Source organism: Coregonus clupeaformis, chromosome 28 (assembly GCF_020615455.1).
Source record: "Coregonus clupeaformis isolate EN_2021a chromosome 28, ASM2061545v1, whole genome shotgun sequence".
In the NCBI taxonomy this organism is placed as follows: domain Eukaryota; kingdom Metazoa; phylum Chordata; class Actinopteri; order Salmoniformes; family Salmonidae; genus Coregonus; species Coregonus clupeaformis.
In genome coordinates, this window is record NC_059219.1 from 31,726,207 (window position 1) to 31,748,148 (window position 21,942).

Below are 21,942 nucleotides of genomic sequence, written 5' to 3' on the forward strand. Positions count from 1 at the left end.
GTGAATACATATATTATTTTTTTTACTGGCCCCCCGTGGGAATCGAACCCACAACCCTGGCGTTGTAAACGCCATGCTCTATCAACTGAGCTACATCCCTGCCGGCCATTCCCTCCCCTACCCTGGACGACGCTGGGCCAATTGTGCGCCGCCCATGAGTCTCCCGGTCGCGGCCGGCTGCAACAGAGCCTGGATTCGAACCAGGATCTAGTGGCACAGTTAGCACTGCGATGCAGTGCCTTAGACCACTGCGCCACTAAGGCTATCTTAAAAATGAATGTAACATCCAAACTAAAAAAAAAAGTAACACATACATGACCATTTTGAGGTTACTGTAATCATATAAAGCGTGCATGTGCAAGATAGCAATGCATAGGTCATCGCAGGTCTGTGGAGATCTTCACAATTGCTGTAATAATCTGCACAGAATGTCAAACAGCATTGATCTCTTGCACCCATGGTACTTTTAATGTAATCTCAACTGCAATCCAGGTCATTTGGTTCTGCTATTAGATTAAGCACAGTGATATATCAATATCTGACATTGTATTCTCATTTGAGCTTTGCTGTGCTTTTAAATGGTTGAAAGCGCAGTGATAAACATTTGGGTGACAACTAAACCAAAAATTAACATTGTTTTTCCATTGGAATTTAGATGGTTGAAAGCAGTGATAAAACATTAGAAATTCAACTAACTTTTGGCTGTCTTTTTGAGTGGGTTAATATAGGTTGTAATCTCAACCAAATATTACCCAATTATCCACACTGAAATGAGGTAGTGTGCCCAGTGGGGTGAGATTAAATAGGTCATAATCTTTTATAAACACACTTTGTGATTTAATGCACATTGCCTTACATAGACTTCATGTTGATAATAACAGACATATTCCTCTGTTCCCATTATTAAGATGGATTATGTCAAACAACAACAGTACCAATACAGTGACCTAAGAGACATCGTGTAACTCTGAGGAATCCATACATCACCCTCATCCCACACCCCAAAAACAGACAATGTATTCAGGTCTGGGACGTCTCAGCTATAGCGGATGCAACAGATCAGAGACGCTAACAGTAAAAAAGCAGGATATTTTTCCATGGTGCTTCTCTGTTGCCTGGATTCCACAACGTCCGACTCAAACACATCCAGTTGTCAGGTGTGGTTTCTGTTCCGATGTCAGGGAGGAATCTGGGATACACAGTGTCATCTGGAGAGTGTCAACAGGAACGCTGCTCATCCTCCTGCTGCAACATCGTTTCTCATTCCTGAGGATGTATCGGAGATCTGGGATGTGTTGCTAATGGTTGTGTTGCTGCCGCATTGTCATGGCGACTAAGATGCTGGTGTAGTGTCCACAGCTGGTGTTGCAGAGTGGACAGGATAAGCTGCCAAAATCACTTCCTCTCCTCCATTTCTTTTCTCCTCTCCCCCTCTTCCTCGTTTTCCCTGAGGGTCTCCATTTGTCTTTTATGTAGGTGTACAAGATATGGAAGTTCTAAGAATAAAATGTATCTGAAAAGTCCCCATTAAAACCTCCTATGCTTCTGTTATTTGAATATGTATCGAATGTGTTGATATGGCACACATTCTGAAGACATCAAAGAGAAAAGAGCTCTGCTTAAAAATACTGTTGGTTTGTACATTTGGAAACCTGTGCTTTGCTGTATGCATATTCTTTTTATGCATCTAATCTAGTGGTATCTAAGGTTCAGACTATAGCATTTTGATAATTGTGATGTTTGATTGAAAGGTTTCAGTCTCTGAGCTTCCTTCCTTCTCCTTAGTAAGATAATGGTGTCAGGGTCAGTGGTAACAGAGGAAGCTAATGATTTGCTTTGGTATGTCCAGTTGAACTACGACCTCCAGAGCTCTGATACCCAACATCGTCCTCAGGGCCACTCTGCTCAGCTGCTGCAGACTCAATGGAGTACCTACAGGCAGACAACCACAAGGGTTTATGGGAGATGTAGGCTCTATCCACAACATATAGAACACAGAAATAGAGTATTAAAGTGTCAATACACAGTCAGAGATATGTGTCCTCTTTAGTATCTTTAAAGACTGGAGCTTCTGAGCAGTGATTTTATGTTGTAGTTTGCTTGCATAACTCAACAATAGAACTCAATAAAACATGTGTTGAGCAAATGTTTAAAGCTGTATGTCACAATGTCCTTGCACTTAATAAAATAACATTTTATTTTTTCCTCCCAAGAGGTGTCTGTGTCTGATGCCTAGGATACTGTTGCTGTGTGGCTTCTCACACAGACCTGGTGGCTCTGTGGCAGAGGAATCTGTCTGGGTTTGGGTCTCATCGTCAGTTACCGACCCGTAGCTTAGCTGAATGTTCTAGACCAGTAATAATTGATGAGCCCCAGGGAACACGAGTAGGAGAGACATTAACTTGAGGGACAGGACAGATGGACTTAGCCTATGTTAAAAATACTGGAGAAATATCTTTCTGACGTAAGACTGAGTATCGTCAGGGGTTAAAGTAAGCTGGTACGGTACGGTATTGAGTCCCAAAAAAAGAAATAGTGGGGATACGCCATACCGGTAAAACATGAGCCTATCACAATAATTAAAACAAAATGACACGAAAACTGTAGGCTTTTACAACATTTTTATCATGACCACATCAGCCGCATGAAAAATGAGCGAATGGACTTGAAAATGGGTGGCTCCAAAATGCGGTGTGGTTCGACGAGATCACTGACACTTTTTCCAAGGTAGAGATGACTGGCCAAGACTTGCGCGCGGACCTCAATTCAGGCTACAAGTAGACGCATCAATTCAGGCTACAAGTGTATGCACAATGACAATCGTAGAATGTCATTACACTTTTTGGTGTTTTAACAGATGTTTCTTTCCATTCATAAAATGGGGGGGTGCACAGATCACTGTTTGGGTGCTGGAATTAATTTGTGAGCGGACAAACGTGCGTGAGTGTAGCCTACATGAGCCTTTTATGGTTTGACATCAGATGAAAACATCCAGTTGTGTTTATGCCACATTAAAAGGTAATACATTTTAGTTAAGTTAAATGACAACTCTTTACTACTAGAACCACAGAGATCCTATTAAATTAATAGGGATTATACTGTATATGTCAATCTATAATTAGGCCCATTAAAATAAAATGTGCACGTGCATACACACATAGGAGGTCCCATACCAGGAAGTAATTGAATCCACCTTCACCCAAGTATTGTGTACCAATTAAGAAGTGTTCAAACAGCTGTTTTTGATGGGTTCAACATGATCAACATCATGTTTTTATTTTATTTTCATTATTTACTTTTCCACTATCTGTTACTTTTTTATCCTAAAAAATGAGCAATGGGCACCACCTACTGGTGACACTGTGACATTGCTTAGAAATCCACAAAAACATATGGGTACAGTACGTGTCTATTGCTTATAACTGGTAACTATAGTGTAAAAACCTCTCTCACACTGTTACTTACTTTCATAAAACTCTAAGCAGAGTGCAGCGGGAGAGCCGGGTTCGATGTAGTCAATGGGCTTCTTATCGTTTTTGTCTTTGGCGTAGACGTTCGCCCCAAACTCCACCAGCAGGTCGATCATGTCTACACTCTTCACTTTAGCAGCATGGTGCAGGGCCGTCTTGTGCAGCCGAGCATAATTCACTTTGGCACCTGAGGAAGCAAATGACACACAAGAGGTTATTACTAAAGGTGCACTCCAGAGTTGGGACCTCAAACCCAGGGTTTTATTCTCTATTCAGGTTTATCGTCATTGTGATCTTCTTCTTCACAATCAGATAATTTGTTGTTAGATAGTGCTATTCTCTAGACTATTCTCTAATGCTGACCTGCGTTGAGTAGCGCCTTGACACAGTCTGTGTGTTCGTTGGCACATGCCACATGTAGTGGGGTCCCATAATACAGGTCATATGCCTCCAGACTGGCACCTTTAGCGATCATGATCTTCACAACGTCAGCATTACCTGAGACACAAGAACAGACTGTCACCCGTTCTCAAACAATCTTGATGTACGCTTATCCTACACCTGTCACACACTTACCCCCCATGCAGGCTTCGTGTAGGGGTGAGGTGGTCCGGGAAGAGAGGGTGGGGTTCACCTTGGCCCCATGCTCCAGCAGCATCCTCACACAGTCAAAGCTCCCGACCGAGCAGGCCTCACACAGAGGCGTGCTACCGTCCGTGTTACGGGCATCCACCTACAGGACAACACAGCCATTATACATATCCTAACTACCTGTAAAGAACAAATTACTTTCTCTTGTCTCGATCTTTAACCTGTGTTGAGTTTGGGTCACACCTTTCTCCTGCGATATGACTAGAGTGTGTGTTGACAATCGTGTATTCTTCTTAGTCATATGGCTAACCTGCCTCATGTATTGCTGATATTTCTCTTATCTCTCTCTCCCTTAACTTAGTGACAGTCTCACCTGTGCTCCAGCATCAAGTAGCAGCCTGACACACTGGGTCTGCCCCCTTTCACATGCCTCATGGAGGGGGGTGATGGAGTCCACAGCCACTATGTTGACAGAGGCTCCGCTCTGGATGAGCTGCTGCAGCTGGGCAACATGTCCGTCGGAAGCCGCCTTGTGCACCTCGGTCCTCTCCGACCAGCAGCCTGGGGCAAGACACACAGTCAACAGCCAGAGAGCAAATAGCAAGATAATACCTATTGCAACATAATCAGCCGGCGCTAGGTGAGTGCATGCTAGATAGTCTCTGGCATTGACATCACATTTTGCCATCGTAAACCTTTACATGACAATCTATATAGACTAAAACACAACATGGCACATATGTAGCTGGTTTACGTTGCTGTTATATCATGAACACATGCTTGCTAGCTAACGTTAATTACCTAGCTATGGCATGCAGTAACCAAATGAATGCTAGCTAGCGTACAATTTCAAGGAGCCGAAATGCTTTCATACGCACCTATGTCTCCAAAGAAGTATGGTCTGGCAGTTTCAACCTCCATAATTTGGTCAAATCACGTTTTATGTTGAAAAACTGTAAATTACGTCCCACGAGAAGTAAACACACTTGAGCTGTGTTTACATGCGGCACTGACACATCACGTGACTGGTTTTGACACGACCTTTGATGCGTGCGTTTGAGGGCATGCTGGGAGTTGTAGTGCAAATGTTTTGTCAAAACATTAATATTACTGCAAAAGTAGAGGACTGAAGTTGTTTGGCTTTATTTTCCCTAACCATACTAAAACAAGGGTTCATCTGTATAGCATATTATAACATAATTGTAGCAGGCCTTCTTGAAATGTATTGTACAATTTATTGTTACTGCTTATAACACAGTAATACATCGCATCATATTGTAGGTGTGTCCCACAGTAAGCAAAACATATGCAGAAGAAGATGAGATGTCCCAGCTTAGTATTCACGCTTTGTCCTTTTCCTGATATTCCTTTGGGAATCCATCCATGATTCAGTTCATAATAAGGCAGCATCAGCACCTCTCATGTCTCACAGAGAATGTAGCTGATGGTACGTTGAGATATGTTCAGTTGACCTACAACCTCCAGAGCTCTGGTACCCAGCAACATCCTCAGAGCCACTCTGCTATGTTGCTGCAGACTCAGAGGAGTACCTGGAGATAATCACACGCACAATGACTCTAACGAAAGTCACATACGGGATGGAATCCCAAAAGGAAAATACTATTGCCTCAAGACTTACTTTGATAATACTGTAAGCATTGTTCAGTGGGAGAGCCAGGCTTGGTGTAGTCTATGGGCTTTTTGTTGTCGTTGTCTGTGACATAGACATTGCCTCCAAAGTCCACCAGTAACTCAATCATGTCCACCATCTCTACTCTGGCAGCATGGTGGAGAGCCGTCTCATGGAACTTAGCTGCATTCACCTTGGCACCTGGACAGAAAACACATTCTGTTTACAGTCGATATTACATTTTCTCTGGAAAATGTGGCTTAGTGGCAGATTTGTGAATGAAATTCCAGTGTCCGCTCAGTATAACAAATACTTGTATGTAAAACGTATTCATAAACACTGTATAGTCATATGAATACAGCAGTCGCCTGAGAGATTTGTTTCCCTCTTCGTCCCCATCCTCACCTGCTTTGAGCAGCACCCTGGCACAGTCCACATGCTCCTTGGCACAGGCAGCATGTAGCGGGGTACCGAACTGGAGGTCAAAGGCCTCTAGCAAGGCTCCATGCGCTATCATTAGCCTCGCTATATCTGCATTACCTAAAGCATATAGACAGATACGAAACGGTTTCATTAGATATGAAGTACTCACACACATCTATACACATACTGTGAATCCTCCTCACACCCACCCCTTCTCTTGCACTCCTACCTCACTCGCCCCTTTTTGCCTCATCTTAGCTCTTCCTCCAGTCCTCTCAAGTCCTCTTACCTCTCCTTCTAAAAACCTACTCCACCAGTCTTCCCTCTCTTGCCCTGTTTTTTCCCTCCTCCAGTCCACCTGACCCTGTCTTAACACTATTTCCCCAGTCATATAACCCCTCATCATGCCCCAGTCTTACCCTTTATGCAGGCCTCCTGCAGGGGAGAGGCAGTGAGTGCTGTGAGGGAGGGGTTGACTTTGGCTGCATGTTCCAGCAGCATCTTTGCACACTCCAGGCTCCCCGCAGCACAGGCGTTACAGAGAGGAGTGCTGCCATGGATGGTCCTCACGTCCACCTGGGGGAGAGGGGGTATAGAGGAAGGAATGGAGAGATAGATGGAGGGGACCACTACTGCTACACATGCTGTAGGTGTATTGGTATCTGCTACCCAATATGAAATGTGTCATTATCGTTCTACAGCTCTATATATTTAGCCCTAGCTGTCTCACCTGAGCCCCTGCATCTAGTAGAAGTCGGGCACAGTTTGGATGTCCCTGGATGTAAGCGTCATGAAGCGGAGTGATGTTGTCTACTGTCACCATGTTTACAGCTGCTCCATCCTCAACCAGCTGTTTCACTTGAAGGGCCCTGCCTAAGGACGCGGCCTCATGCAACGCGGTTCGGTCTGCCCAAAACCCTAGTAGGAAGGGGAGAGGCTCTGGCTCAAACGCGACCTGTTGCATATTTAGGCATTGGTTGCGCAATTATGCGTTCATCCAATGAACATTGTTGGGCAATGAATAAAGGCAAACATATTTACATTTACCACTTTACCGTCCATAATTGGAATGTATGTAGGTCAGATTGAAAAGATGATAACCACAGTTTCCCCAAATCGAAGACTCACCAATATCTCCAAAGTTCGAACGCCGTGAAGCTGTCATTTCCATTATTGCAGGATTTTCCATTGATAAATATTAGCGTGACAGATAACAAAATCAACATGAGTGCACTGGGTTTATTTATAGGAACAGCGTCCATGTGACGATATATGTTATGATAGGGACAGGGAAGCAGCAGAGGCTTCTGGGAGTTGTAGTTCTAAGCTTGTGAATTACTTAGGACTTTGAAGTATGTATTTACCTACCATGTTGTAAGAGCTTTTTGATTTTGTGGACATGCCATGTTAACAGTGCATTTTACCATTACACATTAAAACGGTTACAAATATGCAGCCATATGAATATGATACCAACCAGCCAATACAGCAGTCCATCAAATCCAGAGTAATCTTTGCACTTCATTAAAGGATGGTCTTTGTCACACAAATCAGACTGTTCTCATCTATGTTTTTGGTCCTGCATCAATGAATAACTCAAAGGTCCTCTTCAGTGCAAAGTTCATAGATGCTTCAGCAGACAGTTTAGGTTGATGATATCATAAAATAGTATTAAAGAGGAAGTTTCAAAGGCAAAGCTCCTGATACTCAAATGACCACATAAAAGCCCATCAGACAGCAATATTCTCATCAACTCACTACTGAATAAGGACAACAATTACTTTTGTTTTTTCACAAGTTAATTTTTACTTTGCAGTACAGAAATCATTTGAGCACCATCTTTTTGTAATTTTTTTTTTTGTATATTGATGACATTTAAACAGGGCCCTTGTCATATCAATACTGCCATAGTAGACATTTGGTCCTTTTAAAGCAATTAGTCAACTTTAACACAAATCCCCAACCTGCTTCAGTCTGCTCGGGTCTGTTCATTTTTAATAGTAAAGGAAAGAATAGTCTATGACATTATGGTTACTCAAGCTGCTTCAAACAGGTCCAGGTAGTTTGCCTTCTTGCTTGACTATACTTGCTCGTTCAGTGGCTTGGCCTAGGTACAGTAAGATGCCTTGCCCAGGGCTGGCTACTAGAGGCTGGAAATGAGCCACTAGGACAAGGGGGCTGATAAATGAAAACAACAAGGCCACCCAATCACAATCGATGGGGTATTTATATTAGCTGGTCACGGAAACAATTAAAAGCTTCCTCTTTCTCCCTCACATGGTTATTGGTGGCCAAATGAAGCTTTGCTGGCCAAACCCTTTTGTTGTTACGGCCTGTTAGGAATAGTGCTTCATTATAACCGGAACAAGCCAAGTCACTCACTTACCTCCCTCACAACAATGAAAACACCTGACAAGAAAAATACAACTGATCTGATCACAAATCATGATTCACGTCCCCAAAACACTTATGCTTTTACATGGTTGTGTTATTTTCAGTAGTTGAACAAAATAGATTTGACCCTCCCACACTTAAAATACTACACTGTGGTACTGTTTTCTTTTGATTGATCAATTGATTTGGCATCTTTGGACTAAACACCCTCTCCCAGGAGAGTTAATTATCAGTTAGTTACATTATGAAGAATGAAGGGTGTATGTATACCAATGTTCAGTGCAACAACTGTCTGAATGTGATTATAAAAAGCATAACTCCCACCTGGCCCCCTTTTCCAGCAATGCTATATTATAACTTTATATATATCGTGAACTTCCGTAATGGGCAAAACATAAACTTGGATCATCAGCCAGCCCATTTATCTATATTTTTGTACGGTTCTCCTTATTTTTTAACGATTTCAGCTGTTGGCGGAAAATATCTGATATTCACGAGTGTTGCAGACTCGCTTGTTTCTCTACTGGTCAGCTGCGTCGCCGAAGATGTCGTTTTTCTTGCGCTCCATCTCGGCAAAGTCAAATTCTGTTCCCGTCATCCGCTTGTAGATGTCCTTGATGTCGTCGCAGGTGGTCTCGAAGTGGGTGGTAGCGTCGTAGGTACGGGACATGAAGATCTACGCCAACAAAAAGAAAACGATAGTTAAACACAGGCAAACAAGAAAAGCAATAATTGTATTTTTGTTAACACAAGGTCACTGGATTTGACTGGGGTAAGCAGCAAAAACCAGAAGTAATGGACCCACCTGGCTTTCAGCACCCATGTCAGTTGGTGCATACTGGTCACTGATGCTCACAAACCTGCGGAGAGAAATGACAAAGTCACATCAACATGACCGTAGTTAAGACTAGTGGGAGACATCCAACATCAACAGTATAGCGATGAGGCTCGTACTTCTGCTCGACAGGCTCCAGCAGGTCCATGGCTGGTTTGACCTCCATCTCAGGGTTGTCCGTCTCCACCGTGGTGCTGACGATGGCCACATACTTCCCCTGTGCTGCCACATTATGAGTATAGGAGATCATGCACACGTAGATATCTGCAAAAAAAAAAGAGATCAGCAAATTAAATCTTTCACTCTTTGTCCGATATGGGTGTGATTTGGGGCAGTGATACGGTTAGGTCCATGGCACCCTTCAAAGATTCATTTGATTCACTATCATCTCACCCTCAGCGGGGTCAGAATAACTAGAAAAAGAGTTTTCAGGGATACAGTAGCTTCAACCTAGCTTCCTTTTCCCCTTAAAACCGGATATGGGGACCCAGCTCAGGTGTTTCTTTTATGCCTGCTACGTGATGTTACTATCATCTTAGTCTTAAGTAGAGTACTTCAATACTTTTGGGTAGTTGAGTGTGAAGATGGTCCCTCATGTTCGATTTATAAATCTCATGCATTCATTTCCATAGGGGCCTTGCGTGGTGACGTCACTTCCTGCAGCGGGGCTCACCATGCTTCCTGTTGACCTGGTTCTGGGGGATGATGATCTGGCAGGAGTTGACGTCGCTGGTGTTCTTGATGGGGTGGTTCATGATGCAGATAACCCGGATCACCTGACCCACCTTGGTGGTGCGATCCATTAGATAGCTGGGATCGCAGATCAGCTGCTTGCAGCGGGCGATCTGAGGGGGGGGAGAGGTTAAGTATTAGCCTTAAGATTATGCTTTGTTTACACATGCCTTCCTCTAGTCCTCAGAGTATGGCCTCTATATAAGCTGGGGAGAAATAACAAGATTCTTACCTCTCCCTCAGACTTGACTCCCACTACTTTTCCATCCTCCATGACGATCTCCTCAATGGGCTTGTTCAGCATGTAGGTTCCTCCATAGATAGCACTTAGTCTACGGGAGGGAGAGAACGAGAGGAAGAGATTCTGTAAAGCATGTTCAATTCTCTGAATGTCCATTTTAACTACAAGCACACGGTTCAGAATTCTATTGTATAATTTCAAGGACTAGCACCCTTTTATATGAATTGAAAAGACCCATCTAAACTCTAACAGTCCAACAACAAAACAAGAAGTAATCATTGGGCATACTGGTGAACATTGTATTTGTTTGGATTCAAATGAGGCAAACTTTTTTTTGCATAGTCAAAGTCAACAAGCCAAAACAAGGATGAAACAAAAAGGCAGCAAGATGGAAAATGATAAAGAGGTTAGAGATCAGAGTTGAGGTGAGCTTTACCTGGCGAACCCTTGGGGCAGCTCCCCCAGGCCGTAGAGGGGGTAGAGGTACGGACTCTTGCCGTATCTGGCCAGAGACTCACTGTACAGCTTGATCCTGTTTAGCGAGTCCATGCAAGGCAGGTCCAGGTACCTGAGAGAGACAAGTATGAATCCAGTGCTTACTTTGAATATACAACCATGTTTCTTGAAAGACTGGAAAATACAATGACTATCTTTGACACCCTGTGCTTGTGAGGCTGCCATGTCATCTAAGAGTATCATAACAGTGGAATTCCAGGTCACCTTTTTCACAGTCTCAGAATATTGCTATTTCCTAATCCAGGCATTGTGAAATCGGATAATCAATGTAGTGCAACTGCAAACAAAAACGACCTGGAACTCATCATAGTTGACCCCAAAATGGCCAAACACCTTCCATCTCTAGCTCAGCCAATAAGATGATGCAGGTGACTCACTCATCTGTCCGGTAGAGGGCGAGGGAGTGTCCTGTGAAGTCGATGACGTCCTGGCCCAGGTCAAACTTCTTGAACACGTCCCTCATCGTCGTCTTGTTGGGGTCCACGCCCTCCATGGTCTTGGGGTCGTTTTCATCGAAGTTAGCCACAAAAACCAGGAACTTCCTGAAGCGCCGTTTCTCAAACAGCCCCATCAGACCTGTAGGGGAGAGAGTTGTGCTATTCAGGGGTAGCTAATTATCTACATGATTGAGAGCTGAAAAGCAAGACAATACAGAAACAGTAAGAAGACATTTGGGTTACACTTGTGAAGACAGTAAGACATTTTGACATGTCATCAATTCACTGTTTTAGACTGCTGTAAGCTGAATGGATATTAGCCTTTATTAAAAGTTAACTCTGCATTCAGTAAGCCTGAGCTTATCGGACATAAAAACCCAACCTCTCCTCTATTTCCCATAGTCCCCCTGTACCACTCACTGGATGCCAGGGCCTCGGTCTCGGTGGAGGGCACTTTGTAGATGCTGCCCTTCTTGTAGACGAAGCTGCCTTCGATCACCTTGAAGTCCAGGTAGCGCGTCACCTGTGTAATCAGCAGCATGCGGACCAACTGACCTGCACAGGTGAGACAGATCCACAAATCAGTGTTACCTTTCCCAGACAGGTTAGGATAATACAATTCAATTCAAATCCCTTTTACATATGCAGCTTCATTAGGCTTCAAATCGAAAGCTCTCTCTGTTGCCTCATCCTCTGTCAACCACATCCAATCATTGCTAGGCAACAGGATCAGTCGCACTATCAAATATGACCACAAACACTGAACATTCCAGAATCACATTTTTGGTATTCATCCCTTCTTTGCCCCTGAGACCAAGGATGAAGTGTTATAACTAAGGCCCAGAGTTTTTCCTTGTCTGGTGACATGGTCTGGAAAACTCCTGGCCCTAGTTAATATAATACATAAGAAGTGCTGATTAGTGTTTACCATTGGCCATGAGGAACTTAGGGATGAGGTCCACATTCCAGTCCCGGCCTTTTCCCATGGACTCCGGTGGGGCGCCTGGGAGACTGAAGCGCTTATACAGCTAAAAGGAGAGAATCATTTGCCATTTTGTTGAAGCAGCAATTTATCCACGAGGAATACAACAGAGTGCATATATAAGCAGCAACTGACTATATTGATCATGTGTTGTCAGCCCTTTTTTAAGGATATTAAGATTAGTATGACTAGGTTCTTTGTTCTCTTTCTCATGCCTCGTCATTCAGATTCATACGGTTACAAACATTTCTGGGAAATGGGTGTGTAGGCATCCTGCCTGTTAGGTTGTGTAAGAGAATTTTGCAGTCTTTGTTTACGTCTTGTAGGCCCTGTCGAGGTTAGTCTTAGAGGTCAGCGCCTCAGAGGTCAAGCTGTAGAGGTCAGAGGTTGACTTACATCCTCCAGGGGAGTGATGGAGGCACTCTCTGCCCCGTAGTAGGAGTTCCGGTCCATGTGCAGGACCTTCTTCCCCTTCACCGACATGATTCCTGACAGGATGCATTCCTATTGGACGACAGACAGGAAGGAGAGGGGTTTGAGCGTCACAAATCACTTAAACCTGGATAGTGGCCAATATTGCACAGGTCAAACATTTGGAATGATAATGAAATTCTAGATATTGATTTTCATGTTTGAGATTGTATTGTTGTATGAATATTGCTGGTTTCAGTATTTTTTTCCCCAGATAGGATTGTGTTTCATAATGGCAGACGCACAGACAGTCACGGTTTCGTTACGGCAGAAAATGCACTAAAAGCCTCACATTTCACACTAGACAAGGAAACATTTGAGGCTTTGTCGCAGAATGTAGTCAAAGTAATGAATGTGGTCCCTGTCTGGTTTGGCCCTGTCTTTTCATGCTCTGATCTGACAACTGACTGTGGCCGGCAACAGTGGACTAGTCCAGCTGGCAGCGTCTCTATAATGATAGCTTATGCTAGTGGTCTACCCATGCTTCCCTTCTGCTAGCTGTGTGTACTTCAAATGGATTAACACTGATTATATAGTGTAAGCAATCATTTAGCCTAATAAGAAGGAATTTCATAAAAAGAGGATTGATTTGGCACAACAGACAAACATAAAATCTACTAATTCATCTTCTGGGAGAGTAGATTTATATGGATTAACACTGATTATATAGTGTAAGCAATCATTTAGCCTAATAAGAAGGAATTTCATAAAAAGAGGATTGATTTGGCACAACAGACAAACATAAAATCTACTAATTCATCTTCTGGGAGAGTAGATTTATGTAGCCTAACTGCCAGGACCTGCTAAGGCTGTGACTGAAGATGGCCTCAGTTCTGGTGTGTGTGTTGGCTACTTTTGATAAGAGGGTAGTGGAGGAGGAGGGGGGGGGGACCAGAGTCAGAGTTAATTCAGTAAGATCTCCAGCCTGGTTCTTATTAACAGTAGGGATTGATTCCAGAATCTAGAACAGAGAACTCTATTTAACATTCTCTGTTTGTCTGTCATTCTAGGGTAGAGGCAGTCTGTACTGACAGTGTCACCACAAACTAAAGGGTTTTAGCAATCGCCGCTAAAGAGGGGAGCTATGCAGAAAGGGGAGTAGGTTTGAGCGTCCATTTCAACTCACGCTCCATTTAAAAGGTGGAATTTAGGCTAGATCAGACAACCAAGCCGCTGATTAGCAGGTTTCTGTTTCTCCCTCCGCAGCGCTAGGCTGCGATTAGAGTTCCTCTGTCAAGGCAATAGTTCTCCTAAGACGGGCTGCCTGGTACTGTACTGCCGGCCGGCCAGAGGAAAAAGTGACTGACTGGAATTCCCACCGCCTTTCAAAAGCCTTAATAAGATTACGGCAGCTGGTTTGTAGAAGCAGCAAAACACTCTGCGGCATGTGATTGCGTGGACTTGATTCAGAAAAAAGTTCTGCTGAAATGCCTCCCGATTCAGAACACTGAGCTGACAGAGGGTTACCTCAATCAGTAGCTTCTGCCTACATATTGAATCCGGAACATTTTATCATCTTACTGTAACAAATCACCATTGATAAACCTTCGGATGACTCAGATGTATTATATTGGGGGGAGAAGAGGTGACAGGTTGTGTCTGAGGGAGAGAGAGGGGGTGGCCTATTTTATAGGCTACATTGTGTTGACAATTACTAATAATACGACAAACACAGGACACCACAGCACAGTGTCACGATTCCACAATTCTGGTGTACATTGCAGCCAGGCCTTACAGAATGCATTATGTCACAGGAAGTGACACTGGTGTTGCTATTGTTTTAGTTTCCATCTCCCTAGAGTCAGCCACATTCAGATCAGGGCAATTTAGGACAGGGCTCCGGTGGACAAAAACAGCACCCCACCCTACTGTTCCTGTCGTCATGGTGATACAGGGTCCCCTGACCCACTAGCCTGCCCCATGCTAACCTAGCCAACCACTGTCTGTCTGGGGCTGGGCAAGTTTAAGGTATGGACAGTACCATTTCCTTATCTTCAAGACACTATAAAGCACATTTTTACTTACCCTGTAGACTATTAGGTTTCAGTTAAGTACAGTCCTCCACCCGTAATGTGAACACTGCATTTTCAGACCATGAGCCTAAACGTTACACAAACTGGGACTTTTACTGAGCTAAAAAAGCACTGACCGGTCAGGTCTCTCAGGAAGAAAAAAAATCAATGTCCACTTTCAGAGAGACCTTGATGTCACTCAACAAGAGAATAAAGAGATGCAGGACTGCCTGCGCTGCACATCCGCAGTGGAAGCATGTGCTCATCTCACTGACTGGTAAGCTAGCACAAGCACATAAGGAATGTCTGTTTCATAAAAGAGAAGACATTTTAGAAAAGGTGCAGGTAATGCCTTTGACGTTCCATCCATGACCAAATTACCATTTTAGTACCAATTATTACCAAGTATTTACAGATTTATTCATTTTGTGAGAAAAGGGCACCATAAAAGGAAGTGTTAATGAAAGTCCAAACGTGCCTTGAGGATTTCGGATTAGAGAAAAATACCTCTGCAAATATTTAAACTTTACCATGTGGGAAGGCAAGCTGTTCATAATTCTCTATCATTTAGGAAGACAGAGGAAGGCTGGAGACTTATGCTCAATATGGTTGGGTGGCGTAAATTGTCCTGGATTCAGATCACGGTGTTGTAAATCCATGAAATATACATGGAGGGCGGCAGATAGCCAGGTGGTTAGAGCGTTGGGCCAGTAAGGAAAAAGGTTGCTGGTTCGAATACCCAAGCAGTCAATGTGAAAAACCTGTCGATGTGTCCTTGATCAAGGCACTTAACCCCAATTTGCTCCAGGGGCGCTGTTCTACTATGGTTGACCCTGTAAAACAACAAATTTCTCTATCCGGTGAGTGACAAAGCACCATATACAGCACCATTTTTTCTAGGTGCTGTAACTTCCTGAAGAATATATGGCAGTAAATGGATGCCTACAAATTGAGGAAACTTCTTCAAAGGGAATCTTTCTGGATCCACAGGCTCAACACACGGTCTCCTCTTGGCCCTAACGAGGAGTTCGACTTAAAAATGTTTTTATATTTACAAAATGTCCAAATTAATGTGTGCTTTTTAAAAAATCCTAATTTAATATTGTATATGTATATTACTGTAAATATTGATCACATTCCTTGTCTATGGTCATATTTTGATACATTAAAATGTTGATATTGTGAACCTCATATTTTTACCTCCTGTTTCAGGAAGTGATGTCACTGAGTACTGCCCCTATAGGACCTTCCACCCCCACCTGGGATATGGATGCCTGATGAAGACCTAAGGGTTGAAACGCTGTTATAATAAAATCACCTGGGAGCAGGAGCAGCAAAGTGCGGCGTTTTCCTTTTTTTTTTTTTTGTAAATGGATGACTCACAGACAAAATTTGGAGTGGCATGTGACTCAGGCAGCCCTGCTGTCTGTGTCGATCCCTTATAAATATAGGCTCTGATATTCTGCTGGGGGAAGCCTAGTCATCACAACCTCAGGCTGAAAGAGGGGTGGGAATAGACCAATCCTCAATGCAGGAAGGAAGAGTCAAACACAAGCAATAAAACACACTGAAGTGAGCGGGGAAATTTCACGGTTAAATCTTTAACACAGCAGCACTATAAAAGCAGGTGGATTTTTATGATGAGTGATTGACTGAGGCCCACTCTGAAGACGGTAAAGTGTTGGGCGGCTCTCTGAAGTTCAAAAGGCCACAGTCATATGAAAGGCAGAGGCAGTGTGTGTCACGCAGACTGTGTGTGCCAGTGCCATCCTGGCTGACATTTCCCCACAACTCCTTCATGTGTGGCTCCAAAAGGTTGTGACCCAATATCTGGATTGCAAGAAGAGTCCATCTGTAACGTCATTCCGTACTCTGGCTACACACACACAGTACTAGAACCATCACCTCATCTTCTTCCCTAGCTCTAATTGAATGACACTCAAAGTTGTTACCTAAATCTAACGCCTCCATGTTTCGTCTACTACTGCAGCCCTCTACTGTCCTTTTATCAAGAAAAAGGTTCGCTTGGCCAGGACTCTCAAATGACATCACATGACAACCAACAGTATCAAGTGGTGGTTAAAAGAGGGGCTACAATATTGATGACCATGCCCTCCCGGGCCTCATCATTTTAGTAAGGGGACAGGTGGACAAGGACACCACCATGCCCCCCAGCCCAGTCCCAGATGCTGGGGAGACTAGAGGTGGATGTTTGCTAGGCCCCAGCTGCAGAGGGAGGGGGATGCATACAATAAAAGCATATCCCGGAACAGCCAGTTCTCCATTCCCCACCAGGTCTTTCTCAACCACAAAGAGGAACCACATGTACCACAATCAGTGTGGAGCGTGTGTGGCGGGCAGGGAGATGCTTGAATAAATGCCAAACAGAACTGGATACTTGCTGGGGTTGACCTGCATCAGCAGACGTTGGACTTAAGCCTATTGTTCGTATCATACCACTGTATCTTAATATATGGCGCCAGTTTGGTCTACGTGATGCCTCAGAGCTCTCGGACAACGTTCTCTCTGGCTTTCGCAGAACTTAAACTTGCCCTGTACTCTCGGTTCCTCTGTGACCGAACCACACCCACCTGCAGGCTAAAAACAACACAGGAGTCACCAACCCTAAAGCCAACACTCTCAGACAGGCTGCCTACCCCTACCGCTGACAAGCCAAAATGCCTTCCTGACTGCCACATCCTGTTGGAGTGGTCTACATAAAACGTGACTGCACAGGATTCTGAACGATTTCACACAAATCCTGGATGGAATATGGAAATCCTAAATTATGTAATCATGGAATGTGCCAGTCAGTGTGACTGACAGCAAAGGAACTAGATAGACCTATATCAGTGAAAGTGAATTGCTGTCAAACCTTGTCAATGGAATGTTTCCCATGCAACAGTTTGATTTTGTCTTTGTGTGCGTGTGTGCTATTGCTGAACTGTTCTTTTTATCAAAACACTCCCCCACGTGAGTCAAACATGCGAGACAGACAGGAAACTGTCAATAGATAATCTGAGTGAGGCCTCAGAGTACAGTAAATTCTATCACCAGTTTTTCCTGTCATGCCTCAACCGAGTGTTTTACGGCTGAGTAAAGCAGTGGCAACAACATACTATCAGTCATTTTGGTTCTCTCAATGTTTCCATGCATGTTCTTGTGAGCTAGCTACAAAATGTTTGAAAAGTAATATCTGTGACAGAATATCCTTTGATAAAAATATCATTAGCTGGCTGGCTAGTGGATACAAAGTAATCAGCTAGTACTGCTGAATCAACTTGAGAAACTAGCTAGCTAAATCAGGGTTTCCCAAACTCGGTCCCTGGGCCTCCTTGTTTACATCCCTGTTAATGAGCATTTCTCCTTTGCCAAGATAATCCATCCAACTGAAAGGTGTGGCATACCAAGAAGCTATTTAAACAGCATGATCATTACACAGGTGCACCTTGTGCTGGGGACAAGAAAAGGCCACTATAATGTGCAGCTTTGTCACATAACACAATACCACAGATGTCTCAAGTTGAGGGAGCATACAATTGGCATGCTGACTGCAGGAATGTCCACCAGAGCTGTTGCCAAATAATGTTAATTTCTCTACCATAAGCCATTTTAGAGAATTTAGCAGTTCGTCCAACCGGCCACCATGCCAGCCCAGGACCTCCATATCCGGCTTCTTCACCTGCGGGATCATCTGAGACCTGCCACCCAGACAACTGATGAAACTGTGGGTTTGCACAACTGAATAATTTCTGCACAAACTGTCAGAAACCGTCTCAGGGAAGCTCATCTGCGTGCTCGTTGTTTTGACCTGACTGCAGTTCGGGGTCGTAACCGACTTCAGCGGGCAAATGCTCACCTTCGATGGCCACTGGCACACTGGAGAAGTGTGCTCTTCATGGATGAATCCTGGTTTCAACTGTACTGGGCAGATGGCAGACAGCGTGTATAGCGTTGTGTGGGCGAGCGGTTTGCTGATGTCAACGTTGTGAACAGAGTGCCCCATGGTGGCGGTGCGGTTATGGTAGGCAGGCATAAGCTATGGACAATGAACACCATTTAATCTATGACAATATGAATGCACAGCGATACTGTGATGAGATCCTGAGGCCCATTTTCGTGTCATTCATCCACCGCCATCACCTTATGTTTCAGCATAATAATGCACAGCCCCATTTCGTAAGGATCTGTACACAATTCCTGGAAGCTGAAAATGTCCCAGTTCTTCCATGGCCTGCATACTCACCAGACATGTCACCCATTGAGCATGTTTGGGATGCTCTGGATCGACGTGTAGGACAACGTGTTCCAGTTCCCGCCAATATCCAAAAACTTCACACAGCCATTGAAGAGGAGTGGGACATCATTCCACAGGCCACAATCAACAGCCTGATCAACTCTATGTTAAGGAGATGTGTCGCGCTGCATGAGGCAAATGGTGGTCACACCAGACCAACAGATGCATATCTGTACTCCGGGTAATGTGAAATCCATAGATTAGGGCCTAATGAATTTATTTCAATTGACTGATTTCCTATATGAACTGTAACTCAGTAAAATCTTTGACATTTTTGCATGTTGTGTTTATATTTCTGTTCAGTGTACTAACCCATCATAGGTACACCAGTTTGATTAGCTAATTAGTTAGCTAACTAAACTGCTGGCGGAGAGAATCTCCTCCCCAAACAAACAAAAACCACCGTCTGTTAAACAGAAAAATCCAAGCATTCATGAATAACGCTTCATCGCATGGTGATGGTACATAAATTAGTATCCAACTCGAAAATTACACTAGCTTTGTATCACACTCAACATGAGAACATATGCACACTTTTTCAAACTGAAGGACAATACACTGTCAAACTGGGACACGTTAGCCTAAACAAAGCTGTCATTAGCTAGCTATCCAGCTATCATGCTAACCAATTAGTTACCAATGCTAGCTAAATTTTCCAACTTGATTGATAAACAGCATGCATGAATATGAGACTGAGGCACCCACCTTAAAATGACGTTAAAACTATTAGTAACTACCTAGCCAACTACCGAACGTTAAGTGTGAATGAAAACATTGACAGACGTGACCACTGACAGTAGTTAGCTAGCTAGCTTATTAGGCCCAGCCGATAGTTGAACTACGCTAGCTAGCGCCGTAGCGGGTTAGCAAAACTCGCATAAAGTGGCAATTGAAGGAACATATTGCCTCAGCATCGCTTAGATTATTAAAGGAAGGAAATTGCATGGTAAAATTATTCTCACCGTCAGTCCGGTACCCAGCACGATGACGTCGTATTCTTCATTCATTTTCCCAAGTATTTTCTCCTCTTTTCCTGAATATTGGCCCGAAGAAAATGGAGATCTGCAAAACTGGAAATGAAAGGGGCTGCGGTTCAACGTCAAGCGATTCCGCTTCACTGTAGGGGAGGAGCCTATAGTCTTCTGTCAATAACGGGGAACATTTCTCCAATTGCTGGGTATTGATAATGAATCAATACTTATCAATACAAATGTACTTATCAAAGGACATTTCCCTAAGGATCTTTTTCATAAGTGTCGTGCTTTTATTCATCTTGTAATTTGTAAAAGTCTACTGTAGCTACCGTACTCCACCACCTGCCTATGCTGAGTATTTATTTTGTCAGAGGTGTCCTCTTAATGACATTGTCCTTAGACAGCCACATTATACTGAGTGTGTAAATTCTCTCCCATGTGTGTGTGTGAATGTGTGTGTGCGCGTTTGCTAGGCATAGATCACCTTGGTTCACTAAGCAACTCTTTCCCCGATGGACAGGATCTAGTCCACATTGCATCCTCAGTTTGCTTTGGTGAGTCATAAAGTCAGGTGACAAACCCACAAACATAACAACATATACACTCTGCTAATCTTTTCTTTAATCCTTCGTATTTCAAGTTGCCACCTGGTATTAGGTCTAAAAACATATGCAGTATTCACACCCCTTTACTTTTTCCACATTTTGTTGTGTTACAGCCTGAATTTAAAGTGGATTAAATGTAGATTTTTTGGGTCACTGGCCTACACACAACCAAACATTTTCATAATTAATTAAAAATGAAAAGTTGAAATGTCTTGAGTCAATAAGTATTCAACCCCTTTGTTATGGCAAGCCTAAATCATTTCAGGAGTAAAAATGTGCTTAACAAGTCACATAATAAATTGCATTGACTCACTCTGTGTGCAATATTATTGTTTAACATGATTTTTGAATGACTACTTCATTTCTGAAACCCCACACAGAAAATGATCTGTAAAGTCCCCCAGTCGAGCAGTGAATTTCAAACACAGATTCAACCACAAAGACCTGGGAGGTTTTCCAACGCCTTGCAAAGAAGGACACCTATTGGTAGGAGGGTAAAAAAAAAACTAAAAAAACATTGAATATCCCTTTGAACAAGGTGAAGTTATTAATTACACTTTTCATGGTGTATCAATATACCCAGTCACTACAAAGAGCCAGCAGCATACCACCCTGCATCCGACTGCTGGCTTGCCTCAAGCTAAGCAGGCTTAGTCCTGGTCAGTCCCTGGATGGGAGACCAGATGCTGCTAGAAGTGGTGTTGGAGGGCCAGCAGGAGGGGTGTTAACCCTGGTGTCCTGACTAAATTCCCAATCTGACCATCGTGGCCACCTAATCATCCCCAGCTTCTGATTGGCTCATTCCTCTCCCCTGTAACTATTCCCCAGGTCATTGCTGTAAATTAGAATGTCTTTCTTAACTCAGTTGCTGGAGAGGAAGGAAATTGCTCAGGGATTTCACCATGAGGCTAATGGTGACTTTAAAACAGTTACAGAGTTTAATGGCTGTGATAAGAGAAAACTGAGGATGGCTCAACAACATTGTAGTTACTCTACAATACTAACTTAATGGACAGAGTGAAAAGAAGGAAGCCTGTACAGAAAAATATTCCAAAACATGCATCCTGTTTGCAATAAGGCACTAAAGTAAAACTGAAAAAATGTGGCAAAGCATTTCACTTTTTGTCCTGAATACCAAGTGTTATGTTTGGGGCAAATCCAACACAACACATCACTTACTACCACTCTTCATATTTTCAAGCATGGTGGTGGCTGCATCATGTTATGGTTGTCATTCGCAAGGACTAGGGAGTTTTTTAGGATAAAAATTAATGGAATAGAGCTAAGCACAGGCAAAATCCTAGAGGAAAACCTGATTCAGCCTGCTTTCCA

At 43.4% G+C, this 21,942-nt stretch overlaps 3 protein-coding genes across 3 annotated transcripts; all 3 read right to left on the reverse strand.

The window, feature by feature from the left end:
• Positions 1-719: 719 nt before the first annotated feature.
• asb13a.2 (ankyrin repeat and SOCS box containing 13a, tandem duplicate 2) lies at positions 720-5,095 on the reverse strand. The gene is made up of 6 exons (XM_041853509.2): positions 4,940-5,095; positions 4,435-4,622; positions 4,047-4,203; positions 3,834-3,968; positions 3,466-3,657; positions 720-1,932 (listed from the first exon to the last, which is right to left on the reverse strand). The coding sequence occupies exons 1-6, from the start codon at positions 4,980-4,982 to the stop codon at positions 1,805-1,807; spliced, it is 843 nt and encodes a 280-aa protein (XP_041709443.1). The 5' UTR covers positions 4,983-5,095; the 3' UTR covers positions 720-1,804.
• An 89-nt stretch (positions 5,096-5,184) lies between these two features.
• Positions 5,185-7,791, reverse strand: LOC121543552 (ankyrin repeat and SOCS box protein 13-like). The gene is made up of 6 exons (XM_041853508.2): positions 7,243-7,791; positions 6,845-7,032; positions 6,534-6,690; positions 6,097-6,231; positions 5,701-5,892; positions 5,185-5,611 (listed from the first exon to the last, which is right to left on the reverse strand). Exons 1-6 carry the CDS (start codon positions 7,301-7,303, stop codon positions 5,481-5,483), a joined length of 864 nt encoding a protein of 287 aa, XP_041709442.2. The 5' UTR covers positions 7,304-7,791; the 3' UTR covers positions 5,185-5,480.
• Positions 7,792-7,895: 104 nt separating this feature from the next.
• On the reverse strand, positions 7,896-20,138 carry LOC121543551 (rab GDP dissociation inhibitor beta-like). Its single transcript, XM_041853507.2, has 11 exons — positions 19,994-20,138; positions 12,648-12,755; positions 12,198-12,297; positions 11,690-11,824; positions 11,210-11,408; positions 10,753-10,884; positions 10,308-10,407; positions 10,017-10,188; positions 9,463-9,607; positions 9,314-9,368; positions 7,896-9,184 (listed from the first exon to the last, which is right to left on the reverse strand). Exons 1-11 carry the CDS (start codon positions 20,036-20,038, stop codon positions 9,029-9,031), a joined length of 1,347 nt encoding a protein of 448 aa, XP_041709441.1. The 5' UTR covers positions 20,039-20,138; the 3' UTR covers positions 7,896-9,028.
• Positions 20,139-21,942: the final 1,804 nt, after the last annotated feature.